This window comes from Nicotiana tomentosiformis, chromosome 4, assembly GCF_000390325.3.
Source record: "Nicotiana tomentosiformis chromosome 4, ASM39032v3, whole genome shotgun sequence".
NCBI lineage: Eukaryota > Viridiplantae > Streptophyta > Magnoliopsida > Solanales > Solanaceae > Nicotiana > Nicotiana tomentosiformis.
The window spans coordinates 32,549,896-32,570,414 of NC_090815.1; the positions used below are offsets into that span (position 1 = coordinate 32,549,896).

General features: G+C 43.9%; 1 protein-coding gene across 1 annotated transcript; it reads left to right on the forward strand.

The window, feature by feature from the left end:
• Nucleotides 1-1,556: 1,556 nt before the first annotated feature.
• Nucleotides 1,557-15,058, forward strand: LOC138909470 (uncharacterized). The gene is made up of 3 exons (XM_070200668.1): nucleotides 1,557-1,832; nucleotides 2,079-2,513; nucleotides 14,885-15,058. Exons 1-3 carry the CDS (start codon nucleotides 1,557-1,559, stop codon nucleotides 15,056-15,058), a joined length of 885 nt encoding a protein of 294 aa, XP_070056769.1.
• Nucleotides 15,059-20,519: the final 5,461 nt, after the last annotated feature.

Sequence of the window (20,519 nt, forward strand, 5' to 3'; positions counted from 1 at the left end):
AACGGTTATGCTGATTTTATGATAACGCTTGGGCTGTAGGAGCCCCTCCGGAGTCTGTACACACCCCCAGTGAGTGCGGTTGAAATTATTGAGGGATGGGTCTTCCTTGGACATGGATCTTGTCCGAAGTACGTGATACTTGGAGATGGATCTTGTCCACAGGGCAAGATTGGCCTTCCTCGGTACTGGGTGACTTATAGTCAGTGATGTATATGTTCCAGGATGGATCTTCCTTGGGCCGTATGGGCCATATATAGTACCGAGTGGTTGAGCATTCGAGAGTGTGAGCACATGAGGCTGACAGCATGGTGCATCACATACAGCATGTGCATTGGCATGTAGAAATAGTAGAGTTATATTCTTTACACTGTTCGGATCTGCTTCACTTTACTGTTTTGAGTTGCCTATTTAATTTGAAAGCATGCCTATGTTTCTGTTCAGTTATTTCTATTTTATCTGTACCGGTTGAGTTCGTCACTACCTTTCAGTCCAATGTTTGGACTTGTTATAGTTGGATGTACTCACGTTACTCCTTGCACCTCGTGTGCAGATCCAGGCATTTTTGGTCACAGCGGCAGTTACTGATTACGGCTTCAGAGTTCGGAGACTACGAAGGTAGTTGCACGACGTTCGCAGGACTTGACTCTCATTTTTTTATCACTAGTTATATTTTCAGTTTATTTCTCTAGACACTGTAGTGGACTGTATTCTGATTTAGATGCTCATGTACTCTATGACACCCCGGTTTTGGGATAGATTGTATCGTATTTTGGATATTTCTGTTTTCAAAAAGTCTTTCCTAAATTATTATATTGCTTCAGTCCTTATGTTCAAAGATTTTTCTGTGTTGAGATGTTGAGTTGTGGCTTTCCTAGTTCCACGATAGGCACCATCAAGACGGTTAGATTTTGGGTCGTGATAAGTTGGTATCAGAGCCTAGGTTACATAGGTCTCACGAGTCAGGAGCAGGTTTAGTAGAGTCTTGCGGATCGGTATGGAGGCGTCTGTACTTATCTTCTAGAGGCTGCCGAACCATTAGGAAACTTCACATTCTTGAATTATAGTCGTGCGAATCTTTTGATTCTGGTAACTAAATTTTTGTTGTTCTAATTCTCTCACATATGGTGAGGACGCATACTACGGGGTAGGATGGGCAGCCACCGGTACCACCAGTCAAGGCCGCGAGAGGTCAAGATCGCGGTAGAGGCCGCGGTAGGGGAAGAGGTGCAGCTCGCACCGCAGCTAGGGCAGCACCTGCAGATCCACTCGTTGCCCCAGTTCAGGAGCAGGCTCCAGTTGTGGATAAGCCTGTGGGACCAGCTCAGGCACCACCTGTGCCCATTGTGATTCCAGGCCTTCACGAGGCCTTAGCTCAGATTCTGACCATGTGCACCAGTCTTTCTTAGGTGGTCTCTATTCCAGCCGCAGCAGCCACTTCTCAGGCCAGGAGAGGCACCGCCGCCCGCACACCAGAGCAGGTGGTACAGGGACTCCAGACACCGGGGGCACTACCATCCTAGCCGGTTGTAGCTGCTTAGGACTTTGTGGTTCCTACTATGCCCGATGATGAGAAGCGTAGATTGGAGAGGTTTGGGAGGCTCCGGCCTCCATATTTCAATGGTGCAGAGGGAGAGGATGCGCAGGGCTTCTTGGACATGTGTCAGAGGATACTCCGTACAACCGGTATTCTAGAGAGTAGTGGGGTCTTGTTCACTGCTTTTCAGTTCTCTGGGGCTGCCTTCAGTTGGTGGGAGGCTTACAAGAGGATAAGGTCGGTCGGCGCAGCACCCCTTACCTGGCAGCAGTTCTTCGTTCTCTTTCTGGAGAAGTTTGTACCACAGTCCCGTAGAGAGGAGCTACGCAGGCAGTTCGAGCAGCTTCATCAGGGTGATATGTCCGTGATGCAGTATGAGATGAGATTTTCAGAGTTGGCCCATCATGATATCTGGTTGGTTACCACAGACAGGGAAAGGATCATGAGGTTCATAGATGGCCTCACTTTTCAGCTGCGATTGCTTATGACTAGAGAGAGTGTGTCTGGTGCTACATTTGATGAGGTTGTCGATATTTCTCGTCAGATTGAGATGGTTCGCAGCCAGGAGTGGATTGAGAGGGAGGCCAAGAGGCCTCGTGGACAGGGTGGATTCAGCAGTGTTCCTTCTAGGGGTCAATTCTACCACGGTAGAGGTCGTCCTTTCAGACATGCTCAGACGACTCGCCCGGTTCACCATGGTGCATCATCTGGCCATGGTTCACATAGCTATCAGCAGGTCCAGCCTTCATTCGGTGCACTACCAGCTCAGAGTTCCTCTCATGCGCCATCAGCTCAGGGCTCATCTGTGCCAGGACCTTCTAGCAGTTATTCTGGTGCTCGGGGTTCCCTTCAGTCCCCACCACTATTTGCAGAGAGGGGTTGCTTTGAGTGCGGAGATTTGGGTCATATCAAGAGGCATTGTCCCCGCCTTTCGGGAGGTTCATCTCAGCAAAGGAGTCGGCCTTCAACTTCGGAACCAGTTACTTCACCACCCGCCCAGCCAGATCGAGGTGGAGCTCGGTCAACTAGGGGTCGCCCTAGGGGGAGGCCGATCAGGTGGCGCTCAGGCCCGTTTCTGTGCACTCCCTGCCAGACCAGATGCCATTGTTTCAGATGTTGTGATTGCAGGTATTGTCTTAGTTTGCCATAGAGATGCCTCTGTATTATTTGACCCCGGTCCCACTTATTCATATGTGCCCTCGCATTTCGCTCATTATCTGGATATGTCTCGTGAGTCTCTAGTTTCACCTGTTCATGTGTCTACGCTGGTGGGCTATACTGTCATTGTGGACCATGAATATCGGTCATGTGTGGTGACTATTGGGAGTATGGAGACTAGAGTAGATCTCTTATTGCTTAATATGGTCAATTTAGATGTTATCTTGGGTATGGTGAGTTATCAGATGTTTTGTTATATGGCTTTGAGCCAAGTGGGGGAGTCTGCTAGCTATGATTTGATTGCACGATTTTGTATGGTACTAGTTTTTGGGCTGAGGCATACTTGTTAAATGGTTATTACTTGCAGAGGTTGATATCGGGGATGACTTGAGTAAGAAAATTTCTTAAATATGGGTTATATCGCACTTTATGAAATATCATGAAATGATTAATTCTTATTTGGAAGGATGTAGTGCGCACAGAGTGTGAATTTGATTGTTGGTGTTAAGGCAGGGTTACCCCTTCGAGCGTTGCTGTGCTAATGAGGCATGTGTCTTTCAGCCCATTTGGGCGGTGCAATTTAGAATCTAAAATTACATTTAATGGTGCCAGGAATTGCGGTAATTTTGTATGATTATTGATTCTACATTTTAGTATAAGAAAAGAAGAAGAAGAATTTTAAATTCGCATAAGGTATTTTCAGAGTGAGTGTTACAGTTGAGGTATTTATGGAGGTACTTAAGAAGAGTACAATGGCTTAGGGCCTTATGGTAGTGTATTGTTATGTTAGGGTGTCTTGTAGTGAGCTTTGGGTAAGGATCACGGAGTTCTGAAAAGGAGAAGTATCAAATTAAGGATAATTTAGAAGAAACTCGAAGTAAATAGGACAACTGGGTAGTAGGCTAGACCAGTATGGTGATGGCATGATAGATGTGGTGTGTTATGCAGAATTAAGATTTACATGTACAAGGTGACAGTTCATTCTTGAATGCAAGTTCACGAATTCTGGACAGAATGGTCAGTGTTGTATATTTAGATGAATGTTATAGTTGCTCGATAATCCCTGAGAGGGGTGCGCGGTTGAAAGGGGCATTTTGTTTTGATTTACGGATGTTCATTGGTATTGCGGTACTCTCCTGGTTGATCGACTACTGATATTCAATTTTGCTATGTGGCACGGAAGAATTTTAGGAGTATTCCTCGTGCGATGATCGTGTATGAGATATGTGTTAGATATTCTGGCGGTGGAGTTGGGATCAGATATGGGATTCGTGTGTTATATGGATTTGGAGACTGGGAGTTCTTAAGAGTAGGTTGTTTCCATGGTTGTGAACTGTGAAGTCATGGCTGAGGCTAGCTAGACGATAGTATGTTTTATGATTCAGTCATTGTGGGCTTTCAGAGGGTTATTTATCCATGTGTGGGTGCCCGAAGTTGATTTGGGGGTCCATTGGTAGGCCCAATTAGGATGTGTATTCTACACCGAGTCGGATTGATTGGCTCCATACTGCTATTGTTGAAGGATGTGCCATTCGGTTGTTGTTGAGCTTATTAGTGTTTTGATATGTTCGGTGATTTACTCTTATATGCTATGAGAGGTTGTGATACATTGGTTGTATGCACCCATGGTGCAGTTCTATTGGGGGCCTTATAGCGGAAATTACGTGAGATGGGTATTTGGGTGATGCATAAGTGGTTGCGCATTGGTTACGTTCTTTCGGGTTTGTATGGCATTGTGTCATTTGCTTCTCCAGGGTTATGGTAATGCACTTTGAGTACTTGATGTCGGATTGTGCGTAGTTATTGATTTTGAGCATGGTGGCTGAGGTATTTCATATGGATCAGTGTTTGGATGGGGTTGCGCATTGCGGCAGAGTTATGTTGAGATATAATCGTTGTGTTATATTCGTGTGTTATGGTTCTACGGTGTGATGGGTTTTTAGCATTGCGTTGGGGTGGTACCCTTCGAGCTTACGGGACGATTCTCATGTTTGAGTCATTTTCGTGATTGAGTACATTTGGAATGTTGCTTATTAGTGCACGGATTGCACGGGTTGTGGCTTTAGATAGTATTGGTGTGGCATGTCAGTAGAGTAGCTGGTATTTGATAAAATGAAGTCGTCGGATCTAGGGTGGGTGCTATCAGATTTGATTGTGGCATAATTGGAAGGATAATATCGAAAGTCGGCTTAAGAATTTGCTATGGCTCTTGCCGAAGGAGAGGGAGCTCCACGACTGATAGATCTGATGAATGGTTACGAGTCTCTGCGTGTTTCTTTCATCACCGGTGGTGTACGAAGTTTTTAGAATGGATTCTTGTTTGATATGAGGTTTATTACTGGCATGGGGTTATTTCGACCAGCTACGGTGATTAGAAATCATTGCTTCGAGCATTTGATCTATATGGTATTTGAAGTTTTGAGTATTTGAGTTATGGTTACGATTTTTGGTACAGCTTGTTCAGACTTATACAGTGTGTAGTTTGCGGCATTCTGACCTTATAAGAAATTTCGGATGTTAGAAATTGGATTCTAAGGCTTGTGGGCTAGGTAGAATTAAGAAATTTCAGTTATGTGGTGTTATCAAACCTATATGGGATAGGGTGACATGGGATCACCCCCGGGTACGTGCGTGGTAAGATGGAATAGTGATTTGGTAAGTTAGAAACAACTCTTGGCACGTTCGAGGACGAACGTGTGTTTAAGTGGCGGGGATGTAATGCCCGGCCGATCGTTTTAAGCGTATTAGCCCCGATCCTATATTTACTGCATCCCCCGTATCTGTTTCTGCCTATGTGACTTGCCGGGAGGTCTTATTTTGGTTTTAGAGTGTTTTGGGTCACTTAGTCCCTAAAATAGAAGCTTAAGTCTTAGGATTTTGACCGTAGTCAGAATGGTGTGAAGACGACTCCGGAATGGAGTTTCGTCGGTTCTGTCAGCTCCGATGGATGATTTTGGACTTAGGATCGTGTTCGAACTGTGAATTTGAGATCTGTAGCTGATTTAGGCTTAAAATGGTGAAAGTCGAATTATCGGAAGTTTGACCGGGTGGTTGACTTTTTCATATCGGGGTCGGATTCTGATTTTGGAAGTTGGAGTAGGTCCATAATATTGAATATAACTTGTGAGCAAATTTTGAGGTCAATCGGGCGTGGTTTGGTATGATTTGGCATTGTTTGTAGAATTCGGAAGTTTAAAAGTTCTATAGGCTTGAATTCAGGTGTAATCGATGTTTTGGTGTTGTTTTGAGTGATTTGAAGGTTCGACTAAGTTTGTATTGGGTTACCTGGCTTTTTGGCATGTTTGGTTGAGGTCCCGAGGGCCTCGGGTAGATTTCGGGTGGTTAACGGACTTGATTTTTGAGTTGATGAAGCAGCTGAAGAGCTATTGCTACCGGTATAACCGCACCTACGGAGTGGGTACCGTAGGTGCGAGCACGCAGAAGCGTGTCATGAATCGCATATGCGGGCAAGGACATGAAGGACAGGGGTCGCAGGTATGAAGAATTTCCCGCACCTGCGGTAGCGCAGATGCGGACAAGTGGACGCAGGTGCGGGGGGAGCTAGGATAGAGTGACTCCGCAGAAGCGAGGCCAGAGCCGCAGGTGCGGGACCTGGAGTGCAGGTGCGGGCCCTGGAGGTGCAAGTGACTTCCGTAGAAGTAGCATTTTTCACCGCATATGCGGTGCCGCAGGTGCGACAATAGGTCCGCATATGCAAAAAGTCTGGGCAAAAGGTTTAAAAGCAAGGGTTCGCGATTGTAGTCTTATTTGAACATTTTGGACTCGGACTTAGGCGATTTTGGAGAAGATTTTCGAGGTGATTATTGAGGTAAGCTTCTTGTACTCGTTTTGGATCATAAAACTTGTTTCCCCACTAATTTCCCCACCTAATTAGTGAGATTTTGAAGTGAAATTTGGGGGTTTGAGAATTGAAGAGTGGATTTTGGGGATTTGGTTGACCAAACGGTATCGGATTTTGATAAATTTGGTGTGGTTAGACTCGTGAGTGAATGGGTTTTTGCATTTTGTGACTTTTGTCGGATTTCGAGACGTAGGCCCTGGGATCGGGTCGAGCCTATTTCGGATTTTGGCTTATAATTTCATGTTTTTCTTGTAGAATTGATTCCTTTAGCCTATATTAATTATATTGTACTGCTTGTGGCTAGATTCGAGGCGTTTGGAGACTGATTCGAGGGGCAAAGGCATTTCGGAGTAGGATTTGCTTGGTTTGAGGTAAGTAACGCTTTCAAACTTGGTTTTGAGGGTTCAAAACCCCAAACTATGTGCTATACGATTGGTATTGAGGTGAAGCACATGCCAAGTGATGGGCGTGCGAGCGTGTATCATGAGAATTATGGCCTAGTTGATTCCATGGCCCTGTATAGTGACTCTATTTTGTTGATATCCGTGTTTTCATCATGTGATAAAGTAATTGAGATGTCAATCATGCTAGATATCATGTTTAGGCTTTATGCCGGTACTTTTGGGACCCCTAGTGGTCATTTCTTGCTGTCATCTCACTGATTTCATTGATATTATGTACTCAGTCATGTTCATGCATTTCATATCATATCTCCGTCTCAGTTGTTATTTATTGATACATCATATCATTGTTTCGGACTAGTTTTCATGATATTGTCAGCCAGTGAGTGAGACTGGAGAGATTGATGACTGAGTGAGGCTGAGAGCCTGATTATGAGTGACAGTTTTGGGATCGGGCTGCATGATGCAGCGGTTATACTAATTTTATGATAGCACTTGGGCTGTAGGAGCCCCTCCGGAGTCTGTACACACCCCCAGTGAGCACGGTTGATATTATTGAGGGATGGATCTTCCCTGGACATGGATCTTGTCCGAAGTACTTGATACCTGGAGATGGATCTTGTCCATAGGGCAGGATTGGCCTTCCTCGGTACTGGGTGACTTATAGTTAATGATGTATATGTTCTGGGATAGATCTTCCATGGGCCGTATACAGTACCGAGAGGTTGAGCATTCGAGAGTGTGAGAACATGAGGCTGGCAGCATGGTGCATCACATATAGCATGTGCATTGGCATGTAGAGATAGCAGAGTTATATTCTTTACACTGTTCAGATCTGCTTCACTTACCTGTTTTGAGTTGCCTATTTAATTTGAAAGTATGCCAACGTTTTTGTTCAGTTATTTCTATTTTATCTGTACCGGTTGAGTTCGTCAATACCTTCCAGTCCAAAGTTTGGACTTGTTACTTTCTGAGTTGGATATACTCACGTTACTCCCTGCACCTCGTGTGCAGATCCAGGCATTTTTGGTCACGACGACAGTTGCTGATTGCGGCTTCAGAGTTCGGAGACTACCAAGGTAGCTGCACGGCGTTCGCAGGCCTTGACTCTCCTTCTTTATCACTAGTTGTATTTTCAGTTTATTTCACTAGACACTGTAGTGGATTGTATTCTAATTTATACGCTCATGTACTCTGTGACACTCCAGTTTTGGGATGGATTGCATCGTATTTTGGATATTTCTGTTTTCAAAAAGGCTTTCCTAAATTATTAAATTGCTTCCGTCTTTATGTTGAAAGATTTTTCTGTGTTGAGATGTTGAGTTATGGCTTGCCTAATTCCACGATATGCGCCATCATGATGATTAGATTTTGGGATGTGACATATATATTTTGGGATCGGGTCGTATGACCTCGCCTTAAATCGTGCATAATAACACTTAGAGCCTAATTATACTTGATATTGTTTTTATTGGCTTGAGAGGTTACAATTATTTAACGATGGAATATGACTTGAGATTTACCTTTAGTGAAGGAATTATTTATTCACTCCATGTTTTGAGTTTTATTATTATTTACATAACTCATGCTTATTTAGAGTTTTCGGTATTTTTATTGTTAGCCCATAGTAAGTGTCGAAGTCGACCCCTCGTCACTACTGTTTCGAGGTTAGACTTGATACTACACTTCTGCACTAACCGTGCAGGATCTGAGGTAGGTGAATCTGGTTATCAGCCCGACGCACACTCTTAATACTCCGAGACTTAGTGTTGAACTGCCTTCCGAGCCCGTTTTGCAGCACCCGAAATCTTTCTTTTGTACTTACTCTCTGTCTTCTTTATTTCAAACAGTAGCTTAGTATTTTGTATATTCTACTAGTAGCTCATATACTTGTGATACCAGGTCTTGGAAATTTTTCTAGTAGGCACTTAATGGCTTTTGAGTATTTATTTCACCACACTTGATCTTATAATTGGTTGCGCTTTATTTTATTAAATTTCCCGTCTCTTCCTTATTTAATAATTTAAAATCAACTCTTTCGAAAACGTTAAAAGAATAGATACATGGTTAGTTCTTCGTTGGCTTGCCTAGCAGCGACGTTGGGTGCCATCACGGCCTATAGGAAAATTGGGTTGTGACAGTTAGTTCGGGATTTGGAAGGGTTTGGCTTGAAATCGGAATACTTAGTTCCTTAGTATTGGCTTTAAAGGGCTAAATTTGACTTGGGTCAATGTCACGACCTTATTTTCCTATAGGCTGTGATGGCGCCTAGCGTCGCCGCTAGGCAAGCCAACGGTGAACTAGCCATGCATTTATTCTTTTAATATTTTTGAAATAGTTGATTTTTAATTATTAAATAAGTAAGAGGTAAGAAATTTAATAAAATGAAGTATGAACGATTTTACGAACAGGTATAGTGAAATAAAATACTCAAAATCATCAATTGTCTACTTGCAAAATTCTAAGACCTGGTATCATAAATGTATGAGTTACTAGTAGAATATACAAAGTACTAAACTACTATCCGAATAGAGTAGACAGAAAATAAAATCAAAAGAGAGACTCCAGGTGCTGCAGGATGGACTCCGAAAGCAGCTCACCACGAAGTCTTGAAGTATCAGGGGTGTGCGCCGGGATAACTACCAGATGCACCTTCCTCAAAACCTGCACGATTAGTGCAGAAATGTAGCGTGAGTACATAAACAACATATACCCAGTAAGTATCTAGTCTAACCTCAAAGAAGTAGTGGCGAGGGGTCTACATCGACACTTACTATGGGCAAACAATAAAATACAAGAATTCTAAATAAGCATAGATTATGTAAATAATAAATACAACTCAGTAACAAGCCGTGAATAATAATTCCTTCACTAATAATAAATTCCAAGTCAAATTCTGTAATTTAAATAATTCTAACCGCTCAAGCAATAAAATAATATCAAGTATAATTAGGCTCCGAGTATTATCACGCACGATTTATGCCGAGGTCGTACGGCCCGATCCAAAATATACATACTGTGTGCACTGTCGAGGGTCAAACGACACGAATCATAGATGCATCTATTAACCTGCCGAGGCGAACGACCGCTCTCATAAGAGTAGAGGAAAGTTTTACCTTGCTGGCGAAAATACTTGCGACGCGAGTGAACATGGATTTATTAAAGTTATTATAAAATTCTTCAATTCTTCCCAAACATGATAAATCCAAACTAGAGACTTTAAATATTAAAATCCTTAATCTCAGCTCTATTTAAGATAATTAATATGCATAATCAACACAACAACACAAACAAAGCATGATGTAATCTAAGACTACCCAGACATCACATGGAATTTAGCTACGCATAGACTCTCATCATCTAATGCATACGTAGGTCCCTACACAAGTAATTCACAACAAATACACCTAAGGGGATGAGTTTCCTCTTACAAGGTTAGGCAAGAGACTTACCTCGTTCTCAAGCTCACTTCCGATCCACAAATACGCTTAAAATCCTCAACTCGGTGCCAAACGAACCGAAACTAGTCAAATGATATATAAATTAATCAATACATGTTCAAAAGTTCACAATTTAACTATTAGAGTAATTACCCAACCCAAATTGAAATATTTATAAAATTCACCCCCGGGCCCACATGCCCGGATTCCAAAAATTTTCGAAAATAAATATTACCCATAACCTCACGAACTCAAATATATAATTTTCACTCAAACCCATAACTATTTTCATGGTTAAATCTCATTTTTCACCAAAACCTAGGTTTGTTCATCTAAACCCATAATTTTCACAATTTTACAAGTTAAAATCTACCCATAATCTATGTATTTAACTTATATTAGATAGAAATTACTTACCTCCAATATCTAGGTGAAAACCCTTCTCTAAGAAGTTCCAAAATCGTCTAAGAAATGAAAGAAATGAGTCAAAAATGGCCTAAGTTCCGTATTAAATGAACCTCACTGCCTCCAGCATTTTCGCATCTTCGGATAATGGGCCGCATCTGCGACACTGCTTCTACGGACTAAGGTCCGCTTCTATGGAATGCTCTAGGCCCAGCACTGGCCGCACCTGCAGAGAGGAAACCGCATCTGCGAGCCTGCTTCTGCGGCTCGCCTCTCGCATCTACAGCCCAGGCATGGCCGCCCCGCTTCGCACATGCGGCCCTTCCCTCACAGAAGCGAGGCCACTTCTGCAGAACCCTTGCCACTTCTATGAGCCACAGTCAGCTGCCCAAAATAGCTTTTGTGGCTACACGCTCGCACCTGCTAGCTCGCATCTACGGTCAAATGCTCGCAGGTGCAGGCACACCAGAACTGGTGCACCACCAGCCTCTTTCAAGCTCTAACTCGATCCGTGCATCGTCCGCATAGCACCCGAGGCCTCGTCCAAACAAACCAACAAGTTTGTAAACATTATATGGACGCTCAAATTCTCGTAATGCGAAAAATAACGCCAAAACTAAGAATTACACCCCAAACCAAATTGAATCAACTTATGAACTTCAAGTTCTTCCAACTTGCTCTGATCGCGCTGAATCATACCTAAACTACTCGGAATGGTACCAAAATTTGTGCGCAAGTCTTAAATTACCATACGGAACTATTCCTGGGCTCGAAATCTCAAACGGGCCTTGATAACACCAAAATCTACTTCAATCCAAATTTAAAATACTTTAAAAACTTTTATGCGCCAACTTTCAACTTTATGCACTGAAACGCTCCCGGGTCATCCAAAACCTGATCCGAACATACGTTCAAGTCCAAAACTATCATACAAACCTATTAGGACCGTCAAATCTCGGTTCTGAGGTCGTTTACTAGAAATATTGACCAAAGTCAAACTTACCCCTTTAAAGCCAATATTAAGGAACTAAGTGTTCTGATTTCAACCCGACCCCTTCCAAATCCTGAACTAATCATCCCTACAAGTCATAAAATAGTAAAATTACATACGGGGAGTCTTATTTAGGAAAATAGAGATCTAGAAAGTAAAATGACCGGTCGGGTCGTTACAGTCAACATTTCTAGTAAACGACCTCAAAATCGGGATTTGGCGGTCCCAACAGATTCGTATGATGATTTTGGACTTGGGAGTGTGTTCGGAAAGAGTTTTGGGTCACCCAAGAGCGTTTTGGTGCCTAAAATTGAAAGTTGGCTTATTAAAGGTTTTTTAAGTTCTTTAAATTTTGTTTGAAGTAGGTTTTGGTGTTATTGAGATCTGTTTAGGATTCCGAGCTAGGGAATAGTTCCGTATGGTGATTTAAGACTTGCACGCAAATTTTGGTATCATTCAAAGTAGTTTAAGTATGATTCGGTGCGCTCGGAGCAAGTTGGAAGAACTTGAAGTTCATAAGTTGATTCGATTTGGTTTGGAGTACGATTCATAGAATTGTGTTGTTTTTCGCATTTTGAGGGTTTGAGTGAGTCCGTCTCATGTTTACAAACTTGTTTGTATGTTTGGACGACGCCTCAAGGGCATCGGGTGCTACTCGTACGTTGCACAGATCGAGTTAGAGCTTAAAAAAGGGTTGCTGGTGCACCAGTTCTAGTGTGCCTGCACCTGTGAGTTTTTGGCCGCAAGTGCGAGCTCTTAGCTGTAGAAGCGGCTTTGGGCATTTAGCCAGTGGACTGTATAAGCGGAGGGGCATGCCAGAAGCGGCCTCGCTTCTGCTATGAAAAGTCCATAGGTGCGAGAAGGCCGCAGATACGCTCCACCCTCCGCAGAAGCGGGAGCCCGTCCGCAAAAGCGGAGTCAGCTAGCCTGGGCTAGGACCGCACATGCGATGGCTTTTCTATAGGTGCGGTGCCGCAGATGCGTCCCCAGGTCCACAGAAGCGAAAATCGCTGGAGGCAGAAGCTTCATTTAAGTCGGGACTTAGACCATTTTGGGTTCATTTATTGCATTCCTTGGGCGATTTGGAGCTCTTAGAGAGAGGGTTTTCACCTAGCTATTGGAGGTAAGTAATTTCTATCCAGTGTAAGTTAAATACATAGGTTACCGGTAGAGTTTAACATGAAAAATTGTAAAAAGTTTGGGTTTAGATGAAAAACATAGGTTTTGATAAAAATGTGATTTAACCACGAAAATGATTATGGAATTGGGTGAAAAATATATATTTGAGTTCGTAAGGTTATGGGTAACATTTATCTTCGAATATTTTCGGAATTCACGCACGTGGGCTCAGGGGTAAATTTTTGGAATCTTCCAATTTGGGTTGGGTAATTACTCTAATAGTTAAATTATGAACTTTTGAACACATATTGATTAATTTATATAACATTTGACTAGTTTCGGGTTGTTTGGAACCGAGTTGAGGATTTAAAGCATATTTGTCGATCAGAAGTGAGCTTGAGAACGAGATAAGTCTCTTGTCTAACCTTGTAAGAGGGAACTCATCCCCTTAGGTGTATTTTTGTTGTGAATTACTTGTGTGGGGAGCTACGTACGCACTAGGTGACTAGAGTCTGTGCGTAGCTATATTCCATGAGATGTCCGGGCAGTCGTAGATTTACATCATGCCTTGATTGTACTGTTATGTTTATTATGCTTATTAATTGTCTAAAATAAAGCTGAGATTAGGGATTGTAAGGTTGAAACTCTCCAATTTATATTTCTTATTTTTGGGAAGAATTGAGGAATTGTTGTGAATTACTTGTGTGGGAAGAATTTAGCCTCGCTACTCTTCCGGGGTAGGGTAAGATCCGCGTACACTCTACCCTCCCTAGACCCCACTAGTGGAATTTTATTGGGTATGTTGTTGTTGTTGTTGTTGGGAAGAATTGAGGAATATATATAATAACACTAAGAAATACATGTTAACTCGCGTCGCAAGTACTTCCACGAGCGAGATAAATTTCTCTACTCTTTTGGTAGCGGGTCGTTCGCCTCGGCAGGTTAATAGATACATCTATGGTTCATGTCGTTCAACCCTCGGCATTGCACAAAGTATATTTTTGGATCGGGCCGTACGACCTCGGCATAAATCATGCGTGATAATACTCGTAGCCTACTTATACTTCATATTATTTTATGGCTTGAGCGGTTACAATTATGTAATGACAGAATTTGACTTGGAATTTAATCTTAGTGAAAGAATTATTATTCACTGCTTTTTACTGAGTTATATTTATTACTTACATAACCCGTGCTTAACTATAATTCATGTATTTTATTGTTAGCCCATAGTAAGTGTCGATGTCGACCCCTTATCACTATTTCTTTGAGGTTAGACTAGATACTTACTGGGTACATATTTTTTAGGTACTTACGCTACACTTCTGCACTAATCGTGCAGGTTCTGAGGCAGGTGCATCTGGTAGTTATCCCGGCGCGCACCCCTGATACTTTGAGACTTAGTGGTGAGCTATTTTCCGAGTCCGTTCTGCAGCACCTGGAGTCTCTCTTTTGCTCGTATTTTTTGTCTACTCCATTTCAGCCAGTAATTTAGTGCTTTGTATATTCTACTAGTAGTTCATACACTTGTGACACCAGGTATTGGAAATCTTGCTAGTAGACATATGATGATTTTTAGAGTATTTAGTTCATCACACTTGTCCTTATGATTGCTCACACTTTATTTCATCAAATCTCTCACCTCTCACTTATTTAATAATTAAAAATTGACCATTTCTAAAATGTTAAAAAGGGATAATTACACGGTTAGTTCACCATTGGCTTGCCTAGCGGCGATGTTGGGCGCCATCATGACCTATAGGGGGAATTTGGGTCGTGACCACATGGTATCAAAGCACTAGGTTCACGTAGGTCTCACAAGTTATGAGCAGGCCTAATAGAGTCTGGCGGATCGGTGCAGAGATGTCCGCACTTATCTTCGAGAGGCTATAAGGTGTTAGGAAACTACTCTTTATTCATCGCCCATCGTCCAGTTGATGTTGTGCTAAGTATCTTTCTCTTATTCTCTCACAGATGGTGAGAAAGCGCATGGCAGACGTACCCGATCATAGAGGAGCTACTCCCCCAATTGCTAGAGGCCGAGGCAGAGGGAGGGCTCCAGCCCATGGTAGAGGGCGAGGATGTTTGAGAGTTGCTCCAGCTATGCCACCAGCGGATCCAGTAGAGGATCTTATTATTGAGGAGTAGGGCGAGGTGCCTGTAGCGGAGCCAGCCCCAGTGAATTTCCTGTCTGCGCCATGATTTAAGGAGGTCATGGGCCGTATGTTACGGTTCATAGATTCTATGACTCAGGCTGGTTTATTTCCAGTGGACCCAGCCACATCACAGGAGGGCAGGGGAGCACATACCCCCACCGCTCGGGCTCTAGGGCATGCAGCTACCGTATATCTAACCTGGGGCGCACTACCCGTGGACGGAGCTCAGCCAGTTACAGCAACTGCACCTGAGCCTAGACCAGCTGCGACCGGTGATCTGCAGAAGCTATTGGACTGATGGACCAAGCTACATCCTCCTGTCTTTAGAGGTGAGCGACATGAGGACCCCCAGGACTTTATTGATCGTTGCAGGGATAGACTGCACAACATGAGGACATTGGAGCCCCACGTGATGGACTTTACCACCTTTCAGCTAGAGGAAAGGGCATATAGATGGTGGCAGTCCTATCTTCTCAGCAGACTAGCAGGTTCTCCTCCCATGACTTGGGACTAGTTCACACACCTCTTACTGGATAGATTTATTCCACCCTCCAGAGGGATGAGTTGCGATTTCAGTTCGAGCAGCTCTAGTAGGGCCAGATGTCGGTGACCGACTATGAGGCGAGATTCTCTGAGCTATCTCGTCATATACTTATGATACTTCCTACCGATGTAGAGAGAGTGCGGAGGTTTATTGCTGGTTTGCACTCTGCTATCCATGCCACTATGGCCCGAGAGGTTGAGATGGGGACTTCTTACGAGCTAGTTGTGGAGATAGCTCGGAGGATCGAGGGTGTCCGTCAGCGGAGCTGAGAGAAGGTGACGATGGATAAGCGGTTTCTATATTCTGGAGAGTTCAGTGGTGCCCCGGCTGGGGGCAAGGGTCAGTTATTGAGGGGTCAGTCTAGCAGGCCCACCTATTCAGCATCGCCGCCTTCTCGGGGTGCTCTAGTGCGACCCTATTTCAGCACCATGCCAGAGAGTTCCTACTACCCACCAGATATCCAGGGTTCCTCTAGTGGGTATTCAGACAATCAAGGTCAGACTGTAGGTTAGCAGTCCATCATTCCGAGGGGTTATTACGAGTGCGGGGATCCTAGCCATACAAAGAGGTTTTGTCCCAGACTTTGGGGCAAGGTAGTACATCAGGGTCATCATCCTATGATTACAGCACCAGCTTCCGCACCAGCTGTCTGGCGCCTAGAGGCAGAAGAAAGGTGGGTAGGGACCGTCCTAGAGGTGGAGGTCAGAGAGGTGGAGGTCAGACAGGTGGAGGCTAGTCAGATGGCGCTCAATCTAGATTCTATGCTTTTCTGGCCAGACCAGATGCCATGATCATATGTATTATTTTTGTCTGCGGTAGGGATGCTTCGGTACTATTTGATCCAGGGTCTACATATTCATATGTTTCATCTCTGTTTGCTCATTTCTTGGGTGTTCCTCGTGAGTCCTTGAGTGCTCCTATTTATGTGTCCACTCCAGTAGGCGATTCAATTATTGTGGATCGAATCTACGGTCCTGCATTGTTACTTTCTGTGGTTATGAGACCAGAGCGGATCTTATGTTGCTCGATATTACCAACTTTGAGATCATCCTGGGCATGGACTAGTTGTCTCCATATCACGCCATCCTTGATTGACATGCCAAGACTGTTACCTTGGCGATGCCAGAGTTACCTAGATTAGAGTGGAAGGGATTGTGTGTCAGTGCATCTAGTCAGGTTATCTCCTTTCTGAAGGCTCGATACATGGTTGAGAAGGGTTGTTTGGCTTAACTAGCCTATGTTCGGGATACTACCACAGAGACTCCGATGATTGATTCAGTGCCCGTGGTCCGGGAGTTCTCCAATGTGTTTTCTTTTGATATTCCAAGCATGCCACCAGATCGTGATATCGACTTATGTATTGACTTGGCTCCAGGTACCCAGCCTATCTCTATTCCACCATACTGTATGGCTCCAAAAGAGTTAAAGGAGTTGAAGGAACAACTTGAGGAGTTGCTAGCAAAGGATTTCGTCAGACCAAGTGTATCGCCTTGGAGTGCACCAGTATTATTCGTGAGGAAGAAATATGGTACTATGCGGATGTGCATTGATTACAAACAGTTGAACAAAGTTACCATTAAGAAAAAGTACCCATTGTCGTATATTGATGATTTATTTGACCAGTTGCAGGGTGCTACGGTGTTCTCTATGATCGACTTGAGATCGGGGTACCATCAATTGAAGATTCGGGATTCGGATGTTCCGAAGACGGCTTTCCGGACTAGATATGGCCACTATGAGTTTCTAGTAATGTCCTCCGATTTGACTAACGCCCTGAAGGCGTTTATGGATTTGATGAACCGGCTGTTCAGGCCATATATTGATTCGTTTGTCATTGTCTTCATTGATGGCATTTTGCTCTACTCGCATAGCATGAAGGAGCAGGAGCAGTATTTGAGAGTAGTGCTTCAGACCTTGCGGGAACAGAAGCTATATGTTAAGTTCTCCAAGTGTGAGTTCTCGTTAGATTTTGTGGCATTCTTGGGGCATGTTGTGTCAGGCGAGGGTATTAAGGTAGATCCTAAGAATATCGAGGCAGTTCAGAGTTGGCCTCGTCCTACTATGGCAACTGAGATTAGGAGCTTCTTGGGGTTAGCAGGCTATTATCGTCGGTTTGTGGAGCGCTTCTCATCTATTGCAGCACCTTTGACTAGATTGACCCAGAAGGGTGCTCCGTTCCGATGGTCCGATGATTGTGAGACGAGCTTTCAGAATCTCAAGATCGCCTTGACTTCAGCACCGGTGTTAGTGTTGCCTTCCGATTCAGGGATGTACATTATGTATTGCGACACTTCACGCATTAACCTGGGTTGTGTATTGATGCAGGAGGGGCGAGTTATTGCATATGTTTCACGTTAGCTAATGTCCCACAAGAAGAATTACCCTGTACACGATTTGGAGTTGGCCGTGATTGTTCATGATCTTAAGATCTTGAGGCATTATCTCTATGGGGTGTCCTTTGAGGTTTATACCGACCATCGCAACTTGCAACATTTGTTCAAGCAGAGAGATGTCAATTTGAGGCAGCGCAGGTGGCTTGAGTTACTAAAATATTATGATATCATCATCCTTTATCATCTGGGCAAGGCAAATGAGGTCGTGGATGCCTTGAGCAGAAAGGCGAAGAGTATGGGTAGTTTGGCATTTATTTCAGCATAGGAGAGGCCATTAGCATGGACATTCAGTCCTTAGCTAACAGACTTGTGAGGTTGGATATTTCAGAGCCCAGCCAAGTTCTTGCATGCGTTGTCGCCCAGTCTTCACTATTCGAGCAGATCAAGGCTTGCCAGTATGACGATCCACACTTGTTGGTTCTCAAAGAGACGGTACTACAGGGTGGTGCCAAGGAGGTTAATATTAGCGAGGATGGTGTTCTGCGACTCCAAGGTGGTCTATGTGTCCCTAATGTTGATGGATTGAGAGAAACAATTCTAGAGGAGGCACACAGTTCTCGGTATTCTATTCATCCAGGTATGACGAAGATGTATCGCGACCTGAGGCAGCATTATTGGTGGCGGCGGATAAAGAAGGACATAGTTGAGTATGTAGCAAGATGCCTTAATTGCCAGCAGGTTAAGTACGAGCGTCAGAGGCTAGGTGGCCTACTCAGTAGATGGTTATACTTGAGTGGAAATGGGAGCGCATTACTATGGATTTCGTAGTTGGGTTACGACAGACCTTGCGGAAGTTTGATGCAGTTTGGGTCATTGTCGACAGGTTGACCAAGTTGGCACACTTCATTCCGGTAGTGACCACGTATTCTTTAAAGAGATTGGCCAAGATTTACATTTAGGAGATTATTTGGTTACACGGTGTGCCTTCTCCATTATATCAAATAGAGGCCCTCAGTTTACTTCACATTTCTGGAGGGCAGTACAGAGTGAGTTGGGGACCCAGGTAGAGCTTAGCACAACCTTTCATCCACAGACCAACGGGCAGTCGGAGCGGATGGTTCAGATCTTGGAGGATATGCTCAGAGCATGTGTGATTGACTTCGGAGGGCAGTGGAATAGATTCTTTCCTTTGGCCGAGTTTTCTTATAACAACAGTTATCGGTCCAGTATCGAGATGGCTCCATTTGAGGCTTTATATGGTCTGTGATGTCGTTCGCCTATCGGATGGTTTGAGCCTGGCGAGGCTAAGTTATATGGTACTGATTTAGTGAAGGATGCCATGGAAAAGGTAAAGTTGATTCATGAGCGACTTCGCACAGCACAGTCCAGACAGACGAGTTATGCGGATCAGAAGGCTCATGATTTATAATTTATGGTGGGCGAGAAGGTTCTCTTGAAGGTCTCGTCAATGAAGGGGGTCATGAGGTTCGGAAAGAAGGGCAAGTTGAGCCCAAGGTTTATAGGTCTATTTGAGGTGTTGAGACGAGTTGAGGAGGTTGCTTATGAGCTAGCTTTGCCTCCTAGTGTATTGGGAGTTCATCCAATTTTCCAGGTGTCTATGCTCCAGAGGTATCATGCCGACAGGTCGCATGTGTTAGACTTCAGCACGGTTCAGCTAAATGAGAGCTTCGGCTATGAGGAGGAGCCAGTTGACAGGCAAGTTCGCCAGTTGAGTTCCAAGAAGATTTCTGCGATAAAAGTTCAGTGGAGGGGCCAACCAATTGAGGAGGCGACTTGGGAGGCCAAGGAGGACATGCGGAGCAGATATCCATACTTATTCGGCACTCCAAGTATGATTCTAGACCCGTTCGAGGATTAACGTTTGTTTAAGAGGTGGAGAATGTAACAACCTGACCGGTCATTTTGATTTCTAGATCCCCGTTCCCCTAAATAAAACTCCCTGTATGTGATTTTACTATTTTACGACTTACAAGGATGGTTAGTTCGGGATTTGGAAGGGTTCGGGTTGAAATCAGAATACTTAGTTCCTTAATATTGGTTTTAAAGGGCTAAGTTTGACTTGGGTCAACATTTCTAGTAAACGACCTCAAAACCGAGATTTGGCAGTCCCAGCAGGTTCGTATGATGATTTTGTATTTGGGAGTGTATTCGGATCGAGTTTTGGGTGACCCGGGAGCGTTTTGGTGCCTAAAGTTGAAAGTTGGCTTATTGAAGGTTTTAAAGTTCTTTAAATTCGGTTTGAAGTAGGTTTTGGTATTATCGAGGTCCGTTTGGATTCCGTGCTCGAAAATAGTTCTGTATTGTGATTTAAGACTTGCACGCAAATTTTGATATCATTCCGAGTAGTTTAAGTATGATTCGGCGTGCTCGGAGCAAGTTGGAAGAACTAGAAGTTCATAAGTTGATTCGATTTGGTTTGGGGTGCGATTCTTAGTTTTGGTGTTGTTTTTCGCGTTTCGAGGGTTCGAGCGAGTCCATCTCATATTTACAAACTTGTTGGTATGTTTGGACGAGGTGTCGGGGGCATCGGGTGCTACTCGTACGTTGCACGGATC